The sequence below is a fragment of the Gobius niger genome (genome assembly GCF_951799975.1).
Source record: "Gobius niger genome assembly, chromosome: 19".
Lineage (NCBI taxonomy): Eukaryota > Metazoa > Chordata > Actinopteri > Gobiiformes > Gobiidae > Gobius > Gobius niger.
Genome location: NC_136870.1, coordinates 29252827 through 29271173, shown reverse-complemented (window position 1 = coordinate 29271173; position 18347 = coordinate 29252827). Strand labels below are relative to the sequence as shown.

At 45.3% G+C, this 18347-nt stretch overlaps 1 protein-coding gene across 1 annotated transcript in view; it reads left to right on the top strand.

The window, feature by feature from the left end:
- Positions 1-3278: 3278 nt before the first annotated feature.
- The window catches only part of cep131 (centrosomal protein 131), a 56151-nt gene continuing 41082 nt past the window's right edge, over positions 3279-18347 (top strand). Inside the window, exons 1-11 of the mRNA XM_079577487.1 lie at positions 3279-3420; positions 5137-5404; positions 5475-5561; positions 6586-6673; positions 6729-6864; positions 10892-10999; positions 15339-15758; positions 15827-15999; positions 16346-16452; positions 16952-17195; positions 17260-18326. Coding sequence (XP_079433613.1) covers positions 5150-5404; positions 5475-5561; positions 6586-6673; positions 6729-6864; positions 10892-10999; positions 15339-15758; positions 15827-15999; positions 16346-16452; positions 16952-17195; positions 17260-18326 — 2685 coding nt within the window. The 5' untranslated portion in view covers positions 3279-3420; positions 5137-5149. The remainder of the gene's footprint in view (positions 3421-5136; positions 5405-5474; positions 5562-6585; positions 6674-6728; positions 6865-10891; positions 11000-15338; positions 15759-15826; positions 16000-16345; positions 16453-16951; positions 17196-17259; positions 18327-18347) is intronic.

Genomic DNA, 18347 nt, shown 5'->3' with positions numbered 1-18347 from the left:
TCCAGGTCTTTGTGTCTTTGTCCCGGTTCAGTCCAGGTCTTTGTCCCGGTCCAGTCCAGGTCTTTGTGTCTTTGTCCCGGTCCAGTCCAGGTCTTTGTCCCGGTCCAGTCCAGGTCTGTGTCCAGGTCTTTGTCCCGGTCCAGTCCAGGTCTTTGTCCCGGTCCAGCCCAGGTCTTTGTGTCTTTGTCCCGGTCCAGCCCAGGTCTTTGTCCCGGTCCAGCCCAGGTCTTTGTCCCGGTCCAGCCCAGGTCTTTGTCCCGGTCCAGCCCAGGTCTTTGTCCCGGTCCAGCCCAGGTCTTTGTGTCCCTCAGACTCTCTCCGTCTGTGGGAATGCTCCTCCTTTGTGTTTTGGGGACTCTGATGAGGTTTGACCCTGCCGGGCTCCCATCTGTCGGGCAGCAGCTGGAGCAGACAAAGCCGTGATGTGGAGGTGGAACTGTGTCCTGCTGCTTTGGGCCTGAGGCGGGCGGATCCGCTTTCACTCACGGACAATAGAGACACACTTTCAGAGGGACAAAGAGTCTCACTCAGATGATTCAGACTCACCACACACGACCAGCGTGAGCATCTGGAACATCTGTCCATATTTACAAACCGTCCAGAACATTCACTGTGTCTAAACTCATTCTCCTCCACATTTATTAAAGATCTGCACATTCACAACATCCACTTTCTCTCCAACATCAGCGTGTCTCATCTTCTCCTGCTGTTTCTGTGAAAGTGATTGTTATTGATGAGGTTATAACACATAACAGTGTATTCACCTGTTATAACACGTCATCACTGCTTACACAATAATATCATCAAAACAATAATATACAGTCTATGCTGATAACTGCACGTGCTCACTGAAAGTGGATCCAGTTTAATCCGGTTTAATCATGTTTAATCCAGTTTTGATCCATGTTTTATCCAGTTTAATCATGTTATATCCAGTTTTATCCAGTTTAGATCCATGTTTTATCCTGTTTAATCCTGTTTTGATCCATGTTTTATCCTGTTTAATCGTGTTATATCCAGTTTTATCCAGTTTAGATCAATGTTTTATCCCGGTTTTGTCCTGTTTAATCGTGTTTTATCGTGTTTTATCCTGTTTAATTGTGTTTTATCCAGTTTTTATCCAGTTTTATCCAGTTTAATCGTGTTTTATCCAGTTTTATCCAGTTTTGATCCATGTTTTATCCTGTTTTATCCCGGGTTTATCATGTTTTATCCATGTTTTATCCAGTTTTATCCTGTTTAATCGTGTTTAATCCAGTTTTATCCAGTTTAGATCCATGTTATATCCAGTTTTTATCCATGTTTTATCCTGTTTTATCCTGTTTTGATCCATGTTTTATCCAGTTTAATCGTGTTTTATCCTGTTTTATCGTGTTTAATCGTGTTTTATCCAGTTTTATCCCGTTTTGATCCATGTTTTATCCGGGTTTTGTCCTGTTTCATTGTGTTATATCCAGTTTTATCCAGTTTAATCGTGTTTTATCGTGTTTTATCCAGTTTAGTTCCATGTTTTATCCTGTTTTATCCCGGTTTTGTCCTGTTTTATCCTGTTTTGTCCTGTTTTATCCTGTTTTATCCTGTTTTATCCTGTTTTATCCCGGTTTTATCCCGGTTTTGTCTGTTTTATCTGTTTTATCCCGGTTTTATCTGTTTTATCCTGGTTTTGTCTGTTTTATCCCCGGTTTTATCTGTTTTATCCTGGTTTTGTCTGTTTTATCCCCGGTTTTGTCTGTTTTATCCCCGGTTTTATCTGTTTTATCCCGGTTTTATCTGTTTTATCCTGTTTTGTCCTGTTTTATCCTGTTTTGTCCTGTTTTGTCCTGTTTTATCCTGTTTTGTCCTGTTTTATCCTGTTTTATCCTGTTTTATCCTGTTTTATCCCGGTTTTATCCCGGTTTTGTCTGTTTTATCTGTTTTATCCCGGTTTTATCTGTTTTATCCTGGTTTTGTCTGTTTTATCCTGGTTTTGTCTGTTTTATCCCCGGTTTTATCTGTTTTATCCTGGTTTTGTCTGTTTTATCCTGTTTTATCCTGTTTTATCCTGTTTTATCCCGGTTTTATCCCGGTTTTGTCTGTTTTATCTGTTTTATCCCGGTTTTATCTGTTTTATCCTGGTTTTGTCTGTTTTATCCCCGGTTTTGTCTGTTTTATCCTGGTTTTGTCTGTTTTATCCTGGTTTTGTCTGTTTTATCCCCGGTTTTATCTGTTTTATCCTGGTTTTGTCTGTTTTATCCTGTTTTATCCTGTTTTATCCTGTTTTATCCCGGTTTTATCCCGGTTTTGTCTGTTTTATCCTGTTTTATCCTGTTTTATCCTGTTTTATCCCGGTTTTATCCCGGTTTTGTCTGTTTTATCTGTTTTATCCCGGTTTTATCTGTTTTATCCTGGTTTTGTCTGTTTTATCCCCGGTTTTGTCTGTTTTATCCTGGTTTTGTCTGTTTTATCCCCGGTTTTGTCTGTTTTATCCTGGTTTTGTCTGTTTTATCCCCGGTTTTATCTGTTTTATCCTGGTTTTGTCTGTTTTATCCCCGGTTTTGTCTGTTTTATCCTGGTTTTGTCTGTTTTATCCTGGTTTTGTCTGTTTTATCCCCGGTTTTATCTGTTTTATCCTGGTTTTGTCTGTTTTATCCTGTTTTATCCTGTTTTATCCTGTTTTATCCCGGTTTTATCCCGGTTTTGTCTGTTTTATCCTGTTTTATCCTGTTTTATCCTGTTTTATCCCGGTTTTATCCCGGTTTTGTCTGTTTTATCTGTTTTATCCCGGTTTTATCTGTTTTATCCTGGTTTTATCTGTTTTATCCCCGGTTTTGTCTGTTTTATCCCCGGTTTTGTCTGTTTTATCCCCGGTTTTATCTGTTTTATCCCGGTTTTATCTGTTTTGTCCTGTTTTATCCTGTTTTATCTGTTTTGTCCCGGTTTTGTCCTGTTTTATACTGTTTTATCCCGGTTTTATCATGTTTTATCCCGGGTTTATCCTGTTTAATCGTGTTTTATCTGTTTTATCCCGGTTTTATCTGTTTTATCCCGGTTTTATCCTGTTTTATCCCGGTTTTGTCTGTTTTATCCCGGGTTTATCCTGTTTTATCCCGGTTTTGTCTGTTTTATCCCGGTTTTGTCTGTTTTATCCCGGTTTTGTCTGTTTTATCCCGGTTTTATCCTGCTCTTCCTGAAACCGAACCCTTTAAACTGAAGAAGCCTCTGTTTGAAAACCCTCCGCTGACGGACACCTCTCTCAGCCAATCACAGCCCGGCGGGGGCGGGGCCAGCTCTCTGTTGTTGAGACGCCGCTCGGAACCCTCGGTCTCTGTCGGACTTTCTCCGGATTCTGACGAAACCTGCGCCGAAACCGAAGGACTCACGGACACCGGGCTCTCCGGGGGAACCTGCCCTCACCCGGGATGCTTCACCTCGGCCTCTGAAGTCAGTATTTACCCGGGAAACCCCTCCGTTTCTGCGGCGAAGCCTCCGTCCGTAACCGTTAGTAACGCTAGCCTCCATCACAGCGCGGCACATCCTCAGCCTTTCCCTTTAGAATCAGCTTTATTTCAGTTTGTCCACTTTACAAACTCACGGACTGTGTTCACTGAAGCCTCGCGGAGCTTCTGGTCTTTTCGTTTGTGCTTCTTCTGTTCGTTACGAAGCGTTTCCCCTGGATTCAAACACAGACCGGGACGTTAGCTCAGATTTACGGATCAATGACTGCGTTTGGGTAGAGTTTAGGAACTTTAGTGCTGGTTTATATATGTGTGTGTGTGTGCGTGTGCGTGTGCGTGTGTGTGTGTGTGTGAAGGTTCATAAAGGAGGGTTTCTTTAGTTTCTCATGGTGACCAGTGAGAAATGCACCTGCTGCTGAGGGGAACCATAGAGGAACTACAGAGGAACTACAGAGGAACCACAAGTCACACTTCCACCAAGGTGCTGGTTCTCGTGCCGGGTTGGTTCCATACTTAGCCCTTTCCCACCAGGCTGGTGCCGGTGCTGGACAGCATGTTAGCCTTTAGCTTCAAGACAAACTATCAATCCTTTATGATCACAGGCGTCTCCTCTGAACTCCTACATCAACGTTTGAACACAGTAAAAAATCATCGACCAGGAACTCACCGCCCACAACGTCATCTTTAGAAAATGTGATTATTATTCCAGGAAAAGAAAACAGACAGGAAGTACTGGCGCTCACACCTTCAGGTCAGAGGAGCTAGCATAGCCACACCGTGCAACAAGCCAATTAGGACCAATCGTCTTGATGATCCACCCGGAAATACAACATCCTCCGCTAGACCTTTAACAGTTGATTTCTTCTTTCTAACTCTTGTTTTAGCTGAAGAGCTTAAAGCAAAACAACAGTTTCCTCCACAGAGACTGTTTTGGCTTCTCCAGGAAGTTCTAAGCACAAACTAACTCATATTGATTGTTTGTTGGAGGAGAGAGCCCCGCCCCCAGCCGCTGACATCACTGCTGCTCGTTTCTTGGTCCAGCTTTTAACTGGTTCCCGACCGGCACCAGATTTTGGAACCAAGAGCCAGCGTTTTTTCAGTGGAAAAACGAAAGAACCGGTTCTGAAACTGGCCCAGAACCAGCACCGGCACCAGCCTGGTGGAAAAGGGCTCACAGAGGAACCGCAGAGAAAACACAGAGGAACCACAGAGGAACCACAGAGGAACCACAGAGGGTTATTGCAGGGATGTTATTACAGGGTTATTACAGATGGTAATAACGGTTTAAGACATGACGTGTCCAGTTTGGAAACGCTTCACCAAAATATGATGATCTAAGGAGACACTTTGGTCACGATACAGTTTTATGATTTGTAACATGTTGAATGTGTAAATATGTTCAGAGTTTATAAACCAAACGCCTCTGATCTGAGGTCAGTGTTCAGAGCTGATCTGAGGTCTGTGTTCAGAGCTGATCTGAGGTCAGTGTTCAGAGCTGATCTGGGGTCTGTGATGTTCAGAGCTGATCTGAGGTCAGTGTTCAGAGCTGATCTGAGGTCAGTGATCAGAGCTGATCTGGGGTCTGTGTTCAGAGCTGATCTGGGGTCTGTGTTCAGAGCTGATCTGAGGTCTGTGTTCAGAGCTGATCTGAGGTCTGTGATCTGAGGTCTGTGATCAGAGCTGATCTGGGGTCTGTGTTCAGGTGAAGGAGGACGATGCATACGTCCCGAAGCCCCGCCTCCGCCCCGCCCTCCTCAGGTGTGTCTCCAGGTGAAGCTCTGGACCTGAGCGTCAGCGGCTCCAAACTCGCCATGACCCGCCGCCCGAGCTCCGCCTCCCCCGGGAAGAGCTCCGCCTCCACCAGCAAGAGCTCCGCCTCCACCAGCAAGAGCTCCGCCTCCACCGCGAAAACCTTCGTCCGCTCGGTGTCAGTGATCGGGGAGAGAAGCCACAAGCACCGCAACGCTCTGGTGAGTAGTCCCGGCGGACGATCCATCGCCCTCTGACCCGTCTGTAATCTGATACGTGTGTGTTCCAGAGCGATGTTCTAGGCTCTCGCTCCATCAAGAACCTCCGCCGCTCCAACAGCACCACCCAGGTCCATCACATCCACCGAGGAGCTCACAGGTCAGATCCTAAACATCCATCACATCCACCGAGGAGCTCACAGGTCAGATTAGGGCTGCTCGATTATTGAAAAAATAATAATCACGATTATTTTTGTCATAATTGAAATCACGATTATTCAAACGATTATTTGTTGCCTTTAAAAAAAATCCATCAAAAAAGTGACAAAAATCCATAAAAAACGACAAAAATCCATTAAAAAAGTGACAAAAATCCATTAAAAAAGTGACAAAAATCCATAAAAAACGACAAAAATCCATCAAAAAAGTGACAAAAATCCATTAAAAAAGTGACAAAAATCCATCAAAAAAGTGACAAAAATCCATTAAAAAAGTGACAAAAATCCATTAAAAAAGTGACAAAAATCCATTAAAAAAGTGACAAAAATCCATTAAAAAAGTGACAAAAATCCATTAAAAAAGTGACAAAAATCCATTAAAAAAGTGACAAAAATCCATTAAAAAAGTGACAAAAATCAAGCAAAAAAGTGACAAAAATCCCAAAATTTAAAATTTGAAAAAGAACAAAGAAAAAAAATAATTGAAAAACAAACCAAAAAAAAATAAAATTATAATAGATTTTTTGCGATTATGCTAATTTTGTAATCGAAATCGTAATCGAATTTCGATTAATTGCACAGCCCTAGGTCAGATCCTAAACATCCATCACATCCACCGAGGAGCTCACAGGTCAGATCCAGGTCCACACTGACGTTAAAGCAGAACTCTCCGACTCCAGGCTCTGGGCACATTCCTCCAGTCAGTCACAGAGAGCAGGACTGTATGCTAATATATGCTAATGCTAACGCTAAAGGCAGCAGCTGGAGGCCGTGACCCCCGACCCCTCTGCACACGCTCAGTCTGCAGCTGCTCCCCCTCCTCCCACACTCCCCCTGACCCCAACATCACTCTTTAAAGCCACACTTTAGAGCATTCTGCGGCGCCTCCTGGTGGTCACACATGTACTGCGGCGCCTCCTGGTGGCCACACAGACCGTTTTCATTGTGTTCCTCCTCTGTCTACAGCCCAGAGCCTCACGACGAGTACCTGACTCTGCTGAGCTCCGACGCCCGCAACAAACTCAGCAAGGACGCCACCACCTGGAACATACTGGTACTACACTCTCTGTGCCCAGGCCTAACCACACAGGAGCCTCTCTGACCTGTAGTGTCTCCTCAGGACGATCAGCCCCGCCCTGGGCCTCCACACAGCCCTCGCTCCTGCAGCAGCCTGGACTCTCAGGGCGGAAACAGGAGGAGAGAGGCCACGGTCAGCCTGGCTGCCACCTTCACCGCCAACAACAGGTACATATGTCCTTCACCGCCAACAACAGGTACATATGTCCTTCACCGCCAACAACAGGTACATATGTCCTTCACCAACAACAACAAGTACATATGTCCTTCACCAACAACAACAGGTACATATGTCCTTCACCAACAACAACAGGTACATATGTCCTTCACCAACAACAACAGGTACATATGTCCTTCACCAACAACAACAGGTACATATGTCCTTCACCAACAACAACAGGTACATATGTCCTTCACCAACAACAACAGGTACATATGTCCTTCACCACCAACAACAGGTACATATGTCCTTCACCAACAACAACAGGTACATATGTCCTTCACCACCAACAACAGGTACATATGTCCTTCACCACCAACAACAGGTACATATGTCCTTCACCACCAACAACAGGTACATATGTCCTTCACCAACAACAACAGGTACATATGTCCTTCACCAACAACAACAGGTACATATGTCCTTCACCACCAACAACAGGTACATATGTCCTTCACCAACAACAACAGGTACATATGTCCTTCACCAACAACAACAGGTACACATGTCCTTCACCATCAACAACAGGTACATATGTCCTTCACCGCCAACAACAGGTACATATGTCCTTCACCACCAACAACAGGTACATATGTCCTTCACCAACAACAACAACAGGTACATATGTCCTTCACTAACAACAACAACAACAGGTACATATGTCCTTCACTAACAACAACAACAACAACAGGTACATATGTCCTTCACCGCCAACAACAGGTACATATGTCCTTCACCAACAACAACAGGTACATATGTCCTTCACCAACAACAACAGGTACATATGTCCTTCACCAACAACAACAGGTACATATGTCCTTCACCAACAACAACAGGTACATATGTCCTTCACCAACAACAGGTACATATGTCCTTCACCAACAACAACAGGTACATATGTCCTTCACCAACAACAACAGGTACATATGTCCTTCACCAACAACAACAGGTACATATGTCCTTCACCAACAACAACAAGTACATATGTCCTTCACCAACAACAACAGGTACATATGTCCTTCACCAACAACAACAGGTACATATGTCCTTCACCAACAACAGGTACATATGTCCTTCACCAACAACAGGTACATATGTCCTTCACCAACAACAGGTACATATGTCCTTCACCAACAACAGGTACATATGTCCTTCACCAACAACAGGTACATATGTCCTTCACCAACAACAACAACAACAGGTACATATGTCCTTCACCAACAACAGGTACATATGTCCTTCACTGCCAACAACAGGTACATATGTCCTTCACCAACAACAACAGGTACACATGTCCTTCACCAACAACAACAGGTACATATGTCCTTCACCACCAACAACAGGTACATATGTCCTTCACCAACAACAGGTACATATGTCCTTCACCACCAACAACAGGTACATATGTCCTTCACCAACAACAACAGGTACATATGTCCTTCACCAACAACAGGTACATATGTCCTTCACCAACAACAACAACAACAGGTACATATGTCCTTCACCAACAACAGGTACATATGTCCTTCACTGCCAACAACAGGTACATATGTCCTTCACCAACAACAACAGGTACATATGTCCTTCACCACCAACAACAGGTACATATGTCCTTCACCAACAACAGGTACATATGTCCTTCACCACCAACAACAGGTACATATGTCCTTCACCAACAACAACAGGTACATATGTCCTTCACCAACAACAACAGGTACATATGTCCTTCACCAACAACAACAGGTACATATGTCCTTCACCAACAACAGGTACACATGTCCTTCACCAACAACAACAGGTACATATGTCCTTCACCACCAACAACAGGTACATATGTCCTTCACCAACAACAACAGGTACACATGTCCTTCACCAACAACAACAGGTACATATGTCCTTCACCAACAACAACAGGTACATATGTCCTTCACCAACAACAACAGGTACACATGTCCTTCACCGCCAACAACAGGTACATATGTCCTTCACCAACAACAACAGGTACATATGTCCTTCACCAACAACAGGTACACATGTCCTTCACCAACAACAGGTACATATGTCCTTCACCAACAACAGGTACATATGTCCTTCACCAACAACAACAACAGGTACATATGTCCTTCACCAACAACAACAGGTACATATGTCCTTCACCTCCAACAACAGGTACATATGTCCTTCACCAACAACAACAGGTACATATGTCCTTCACCACCAACAACAGGTACACATGTCCTTCACCAACAACAGTTACACATGTCCTTCACCAACAACAGGTACATATGTCCTTCACCGCCAACAACAGGTACATATGTCCTTCACCAACAACAACACATGTCCTTCACCGCCAACAACAGGTACATATGTCCTTCACCACCAACAACAACAGGTACATATATCCTTCACCAACAACAGGTACATATGTCCTACACCAACAACAACAGGTACATATATCCTTCACCAACAACAGGTACATATGTCCTACACCAACAACAACAGGTACATATGTCCTTCACCAACAACAACAGGTACATATGTCCTTCACCGCCAACAACAGGTACATATGTCCTTCACCAACAACAGGTACATATGTCCTACACCAACAACAACAGGTACATATGTCCTTCACCAACAACAACAGGTACATATGTCCTTCACCGCCAACAACAGGTACATATGTCCTTCACCAACAACAGGTACATATGTCCTACACCAACAACAACAGGTACATATGTCCTACACCAACAACAACAGGTACATATGTCCTTCACCAACAACAACAGGTACATATGTCCTTCACCGCCAACAACAGGTACATATGTCCTTCACCAACAACAGGTACATATGTCCTTCACCAACAACAGGTACATATGTCCTTCACCAACAACAACAGGTACATATGTCCTTCACCAACAACAACAGGTACATATGTCCTTCACCAACAACAACAGGTACATATGTCCTTCACCAACAACAACAGGTACATATGTCCTTCACCAACAACAACAGGTACATATGTCCTTCACCAACAACAACAGGTACATATGTCCTTCACCTCCAACAGGTACATATGTCCTTCACCAACAACAGGTACATATGTCCTTCACCAACAACAGGTACATATGTCCTTCACCAACAACAACAGGTACATATGTCCTTCACCAACAACAGGTACATATGTCCTTCACCACCAACAACAGGTACATATGTCCTTCACCACCAACAACAGGTACATATGTCCTTCACCAACAACAACAGGTACATATGTCCTTCACCAACAACAGGTACATATGTCCTTCACCAACAACAACAGGTACATATGTCCTTCACCAACAACAACAGGTACATATGTCCTTCACCAACAACAGGTACATATGTCCTTCACCACCAACAACAGGTACATATGTCCTTCACCACCAACAACAGGTACATATGTCCTTCACCAACAACAACAGGTACATATGTCCTTCACCAACAACAGGTACATATGTCCTTCACCGCCAACAACAGGTACATATGTCCTTCACCAACCAACAACAGGTACACATGTCCTTCACCAACAACAGGTACATATGTCCTTCACCAACAACAGGTACATATGTCCTTCACCTCCAACAACAGGTACACATGTCCTTCACCAACAACAACAACAGGTACATATGTCCTTCACCAACAACAGGTACATATGTCCTTCACCAACAACAGGTACATATGTCCTTCACCAACAACAACAACAGGTACATATGTCCTTCACCAACAACAACAGGTACATATGTCCTTCACCAACAACAGGTACATATGTCCTTCACCGCCAACAACAGGTACATATGTCCTTCACCATCAACAACAGGTACATATGTCCTTCACCACCAACAACATGTACATATGTCCATTCTGCCTGCAGACATTATGGGATGTTCGTCTGATCAGGGGAAACAGTACTTTTATCTAAAGGTTAAACATGTGTTTCAGGAGCAACAAAGGCGCCGTGGGAAACTCTGTCACCACCATTTTACAAAATAACCACAACTCAGACAAACCCCAGACGCCCAAGAGCTCCAACACCAGGCCGGCCTTCAAGTACGTATGAACTACAGTACAGGTCACTGTATGAACACTACAGGTCACTGTTTGAACACTACAGGTCACTGTATGAACACTACAGGTCACTGTATAAACACTACAGGTCACTGTATAAACACTACAGGTCACTGTATAAACACTTCAGGTCACTGTATGAACACTACAGGTCACTGTATGAACACTTCAGGTCACTGTATAAACACTACAGGTCACTGTATAAACACTACAGGTCATTGTATGAACACTTCAGGTCACTGTATGAACACTTCAGGTCACTGTATAAACACTACAGGTCACTGTATAAACACTACAGGTCATTGTATGAACACTTCAGGTCACTGTATGAACACTACAGGTCACTGTATAAACACTACAGGTCACTGTATGAACACTACAGGTCACTGTATAAACACTACAGGTCACTGTATAAACACTACAGGTCACTGTATAAACACTACAGGTCACTGTATAAACACTACAGGTCACTGTATGAACACTACAGGTCACTGTATAAACACTACAGGTCACTGTATGAACTACACTACAGGTCACTGTATGAACACTACAGGTCACTGTATAAACACTTCAGGTCACTGTATGAACACTACAGGTCACTGTATAAACACTTCAGGTCACTGTATAAACACTTCAGGTCACTGTATAAACACTACAGGTCACTGTATAAACACTTCAGGTCACTGTATAAACACTACAGGTCACTGTATAAACACTACAGGTCACTGTATAAACACTACAGGTCACTGTATAAACTACACTTCAGGTCACTGTATAAACACTACAGGTCACTGTATAAACACTACAGGTCACTGTATGAACACTACAGGTCACTGTATAAACACTACAGGTCACTGTATAAACACTACAGGTCACTGTATAAACACTACAGGTCACTGTATAAACACTACAGGTCACTGTATGAACACTACAGGTCACTGTATGAACACTACAGGTCACTGTTTGAACACTACAGGTCACTGTATGAACACTACAGGTCACTGTATGAACACTACAGGTCACTGTTTGAACACTACAGGTCACTGTATAAACACTACAGGTCACTGTATAAACACTACAGGTCACTGTATAAACACTACAGGTCACTGTATGAACACTACAGGTCACTGTATAAACACTACAGGTCACTGTATAAACACTACAGGTCACTGTATAAACACTACAGGTCACTGTATAAACACTACAGGTCACTGTATAAACACTACAGGTCACTGTATGAACACTACAGGTCACTGTTTGAACACTACAGGTCACTGTATGAACACTACAGGTCACTGTATGAACACTACAGGTCACTGTTTGAACACTACAGGTCACTGTAGGAACACTACAGGTCACTGTATGAACACTACAGGTCACTGTATGAACACTACAGGTCACTGTATAAACACTACAGGTCACTGTATGAACACTACAGGTCACTGTTTGAACACTACAGGTCACTGTATGAACACTACAGGTCACTGTATGAACACTACAGGTCACTGTATGAACACTACAGGTCACTGTTTGAACACTACAGGTCACTGTATGAACACTACAGGTCACTGTATAAACACTACAGGTCATTGTATAAACACTACAGGTCACTGTATGAACACTACAGGTCACTGTATGAACACTACAGGTCACTGTATAAACACTACAGGTCACTGTATAAACACTACAGGTCACTGTATGAACACTACAGGTCACTGTATGAACACTACAGGTCACTGTATAAACACTACAGGTCACTGTATAAACACTACAGGTCACTGTATAAACACTTCAGGTCGGATAGGATAGGATGTACTCAGTCTTTCCTTCATTCAGGTGAAGGAAATTCTGGGAGAGCCATTGTTTGATGGTGTGAAGGCAGTTGTAGAGAGGGTCCAATGCAGCACTGTTGCTCAGAGTCACAGGGAGGTAGATCTGGAGGTCGTCTGCATAGAAATGAAAGTGGACGTTGTGTTTAGAGATGAGTTGACCAAGTGGCAGCATGTACAGTGAAAACAGAATAGGGCCAAGAATGGATCCTTGGGGCACACCGGATGACAGAGGAGCAGCTGAGGAGGAACAGTCATTGAGCATTACGGAAAAAGTTCTGTTTGTGAGATATGATGAAAACCATCTGAGAGCCATGCCCTGCAGACCGACAGTGTGTTGAAGTCGGGAGATGAGGATGTTATGATCCACGGTGTCAAATGCAGCGGTCAGGTCCAGTAGCACCAAAACCACAGAGCTTTTACTGTCCAGGGCTCCCAGGATGTCATTATGGACCCTCAGTAACGCTGATTCGGTGCTATGCCTAGACCTGAAGCCGGACTGGAACTTATCAGCTATTGCGTGCAGTTGGAGGTGAGACTGAAGCTGGGAGACAACAAGCTTCTCCATCAGCTTAGACAGGAACGGGAGATGAGATATTGGGCGGAAGTTGGACAGTGTGGAGGGATCAAGGTTGGGCTTCTTGAGCAGCGGTCTGACAATGGCATGTTTGAGAGCAGTGGGAACAGTGCCCAAACTGAGACAACTGTTTATAAAGGAGACAAGGCAGGGACCCACGATGTCAATAGCCTCCTTCATAATTTAACACTACATGGTCACTGTATAAACACTACAGGTCACTGTATAAACACTACAGGTCACTGTATGAACACTACAGGTCACTGTATGAACACTACAGGTCACTGTATGAACACTACAGTTCACTGTATAAACACTACAGGTCATTGTATGAACACTACAGGTCACTGTATGAACACTACAGGTCACTGTATAAACACTACAGGTCACTGTATAAACACTACAGGTCACTGTATAAACACTACAGGTCACTTTATAAACACTTCAGGTCACTGTATGAACACTTCAGGTCACTGTATAAACACTACAGGTCACTGTATAAACACTACAGGTCACTGTATAAACACTACAGGTCACTTTATAAACACTACAGGTCACTGTATAAACACTACAGGTCACTGTATAAACACTACAGGTCACTTTATAAACACTTCAGGTCACTGTATGAACACTTCAGGTCACTGTATAAACACTACAGGTCACTGTATAAACACTACAGGTCACTGTATAAACACTACAGGTCACTTTATAAACACTACAGGTCACTGTATAAACACTACAGGTCACTGTATAAACACTACAGGTCACTTTATAAACACTTCAGGTCACTGTATGAACACTTCAGGTCACTGTATAAACACTACAGGTCACTGTATGAACACTTCAGGTCACTGTATAAACACTTCAGGTCACTGTATAAACACTTCAGGTCACTGTATAAACACTTCAGGTCACTGTATGAACACTACAGGTCACTGTATGAACACTTCAGGTCACTGTATGAACACTACAGGTCACTGTATAAACACTTCAGGTCACTGTATAAACACTTCAGGTCACTGTATAAACACTTCAGGTCACTGTATGAACACTACAGGTCACTGTATGAACACTTCAGGTCACTGTATGAACACTACAGGTCACTGTATGAACAATACAGGTCACTGTATAAACACTTCAGGTCACTGTATAAACACTTCAGGTCACTGTATGAACACTACAGGTCACTGTATAAACACTTCAGGTCACTGTATAAACACTTCAGGTCACTGTATAAACACTTCAGGTCACTGTATGAACACTACAGGTCACTGTATGAACACTACAGGTCACTGTATGAACACTACAGGTCACTGTATGAACACTACAGGTCACTGTTTGAACACTACAGGTCACTGTATGAACACTACAGGTCACTGTTTGAACACTACAGGTCACTGTTTGAACACTACAGGTCACTGTATGAACACTACAGGTCACTGTATAAACACTTCAGGTCACTGTATAAACACTTCAGGTCACTTTATAAACACTTCAGGTCACTGTATAAACACTTCAGGTCACTTTATAAACACTTCAGGTCACTGTATAAACACTTCAGGTCACTTTATAAACACTTCAGGTCACTGTATGAACACTACAGGTCACTGTATGAACACTTCAGGTCACTGTATAAACACTACAGGTCACTATATAAACACTACAGGTCACTGTATAAACACTACAGGTCACTGTATAAACACTTCAGGTCACTTTATAAACACTTCAGGTCACTGTATAAACACTACAGGTCACTGTATAAACACTACAGGTCACTGTATAAACACTACAGGTCACTATATAAACACTACAGGTCACTGTATAAACACTACAGGTCACTATATAAACACTACAGGTCACTGTATAAACACTACAGGTCACTGTATAAACACTACAGGTCATCATGTGTCCACAGTAACCTCCTGAAGGCCCACGATGAGGTCAGCACAGACGCCGCCTCCCTCACCAAATCACAGAAGAACTTCACCTCCTGCGGCTCCAGCCCCCTGCAGCGCAGCAGCGCCCCCCACAGGAGGAGAGAGGTCACTGAGGAGGAGCTCAGCAGCGCCCCCCACAGGAGGAGAGAGGTCACTGAGGAGGAGCTCAGCAGCGCCCCCCACAGGAGGAGAGAGGTCACTGAGGAGGAGCTCAGCAGCGCCCCCCACAGGAGGAGAGAGGTCACTGAGGAGGAGCTCAGCAGCGCCCCCCACAGGAGGCAAGAGGTCACTGAGGAGGAGCTCAGCAGCGCCCCCCACAGGAGGAGAGATGTCGCTGAGGAGGAGCTCAGCAGCGCCCCCCACAGGAGGAGAGAGGTCACTGAGGAGGAGGCTGAGAGGTGTTTATAACATGTTTTATCTACGATGGACTCGTGTCAGGAAGTAACATCTGCTGTGGTCGCTCCAGGTTCATCGAGCAGGTGAACGATGCCGCGCTCACCATCCAGCGCTGGTTCAGACGCCAACGCCAGAGGAGGCGGAGCCAACAGAGCCAGGAGGAGGAGCAACAGCAGCAGCAGAACCTGGAGCAGGAGGCACAGGGCGAGCTGCAGCGACTGCTCAGCTCCAAACGCAAGGCCAGTTTTCTTAGTTACTCTCTCTTTACCTGGTTTGTTCTCTTTCCCACGCTTTTTCATTCACACACACTGACATGTTTGGTATCCACGTGTAGCAGGAAAGGCTGTGACCCAAATATGGTCATTTCCTTTGTGGGCGACAGCAGCGGCTAAAGACGGGGGGAATGAACACAGATCTGATTCCAGAGTTACTGAGCTTTGAACCATCCTTTCACACAGACGTCTCTACATTGATCTGGTTTCCGTGTCTCACTGCAGCGTCTGGCCTTAACTCTGTGCTTTTACTGTGAAGGAGTGGGAGCGGCGAGCGTCAGAGCAGCGGCGAGCGTCAGAGCAGCGGCGAGCGTCAGAGCAGCGGCGAGCGTCAGAGCAGCGGCGCTCGGAGCAGCACAAAGACGAGGACAGACGGAGGATCCGAGAGGAGAAGGCTCGCCTCGCCCGCCTGCAGGCCGTTCAGGTCCGGACTCACATTCACTCACTGGCCTTAAATACAGGAACTTTGTAGCAGCTGTTCTCTTAATCTGATGTGTTTGTCTGGCAGAAACCGTCCTCATTGTGCCTTTATCGGCACAAACCCGAGTGTGTCTGAATCATCCACAAATCTCTTCTCAGTTCGATGATTACGCTTCATCTTTCATGAAATATCAAAGGTTTTCATACCGAGACCAAGACATTAAACTATTTCACGCTTTTCATCAGCAGAGAGATCCTTTTTCTTTCCCTTATTGCTTGAAAATGATGATCTGCTTAATAAAGTGGAACATCCTTTTTCAGTAGTTTCTCCCTTAACCTGAAAACTGATCATCCCAGGTCTCTGAGACACGACACCATCCATGAGTTTCATTATTATTGTTTTTTTGTACCTTTTTGACACAAAAATACAAATACAAATATACAAATATAAAAATGTGTGACGCCCCCTGCTGGTGTGTGACGCCCCCTGCTGGTGTGTGCAGGAGCTGCAGCAGAGGAGAGCGCAGCGTTCTTTAGAGCCGCAGTTTAACGCAGAAGAAGCAGACGCCTCCAGAGCCGCCGTGAGGGGAAAGAGAGGGTCCAAGAGCGGCTCCGGGGGCCACATGGGGGTCCAGGCCGGGGTCCAGGCCGGGGTCCAGGCCGGGGTCCAGGCCGGGGTCCAGGCCGGGGTCCAGGCCGGGGCGAGGGCTGAGTCTCCGCATGACAAGAGTAACCTCCCCTCAGGAGGTAGGTCCTAGAACTGTCCTGAGAGTCCCGTCCCTGGGTTAAATCACTAACATTCTGTCCACAGACGCTCAGCTGAACATCGACTTCTCCGACCTGACCTTCAGACCCGTGTCTCCAGCTCCGCCCAGTCACAGAGAGCCCACCTGTCCTCAGGTAACTCCTCCTCCCAGTCACAGAGAGTCCACCTGTCCTCAGGTAACTCCTCCTCCCAGTCACACAGAGTCCACCTGTCCTCAGGTAACTCCTCCCAGTCACAGAGAGTCCACCTGTCCTCAGGTAACTCCTCCCAGTCACAGAGAGTCCACCTGTCCTCAGGTAACTCCTCCTCCCAGTCACAGAGAGTCCACCTGTCCTCAGGTAACTCCTCCTCCCAGTCACAGAGAGTCCACCTGTCCTCAGGTAACTCCTCCTCCCAGTCACAGAGAGCCCACCTGTCCTCAGGTAACTCCTCCTCCCAGTCACAGAGAGTCCACCTGTCCTCAGGTAACTCCTCCTCCCAGTCACAGAGAGCCCACCTGTCCTCAGGTAACTCCTCCTCCCAGTCACAGAGAGCCCACCTGTCCTCAGGTAACTCCTCCCAGTCACAGAGAGCCCACCTGTCCTCAGGTAACTCCTCCCAGTCACAGAGAGTCCACCTGTCCTCAGGTAACTCCTCCCAGTCACAGAGAGTCCACCTGTCCTCAGGTAACTCCTCCTCCCAGTCACAGAGAGTCCACCTGTCCTCAGGTAACTCCTCCTCCCAGTCACAGAGAGTCCACCTGTCCTCAGGTAACTCCTCCTCCCAGTCACAGAGAGCCCACCTGTCCTCAGGTAACTCCTCCTCCCAGTCACAGAGAGTCCACCTGTCCTCAGGTAACTCCTCCCAGTCACAGAGAGTCCACCTGTCCTCAGGTAACTCCTCCCAGTCACAGAGAGTCCACCTGTCCTCAGGTAACTCCTCCTCCCAGTCACAGAGAGCCCACCTGTCCTCAGGTAACTCCTCCCAGTCACAGAGAGTCCACCTGTCCTCAGGTAACTCCTCCTCCCAGTCACAGAGAGTCCACCTGTCCTCAGGTAACTCCTCCCAGTCACAGAGAGTCCACCTGTCCTCAGGTAACTCCTCCCAGTCACAGAGAGTCCACCTGTCCTCAGGTAACTCCTCCCAGTCACAGA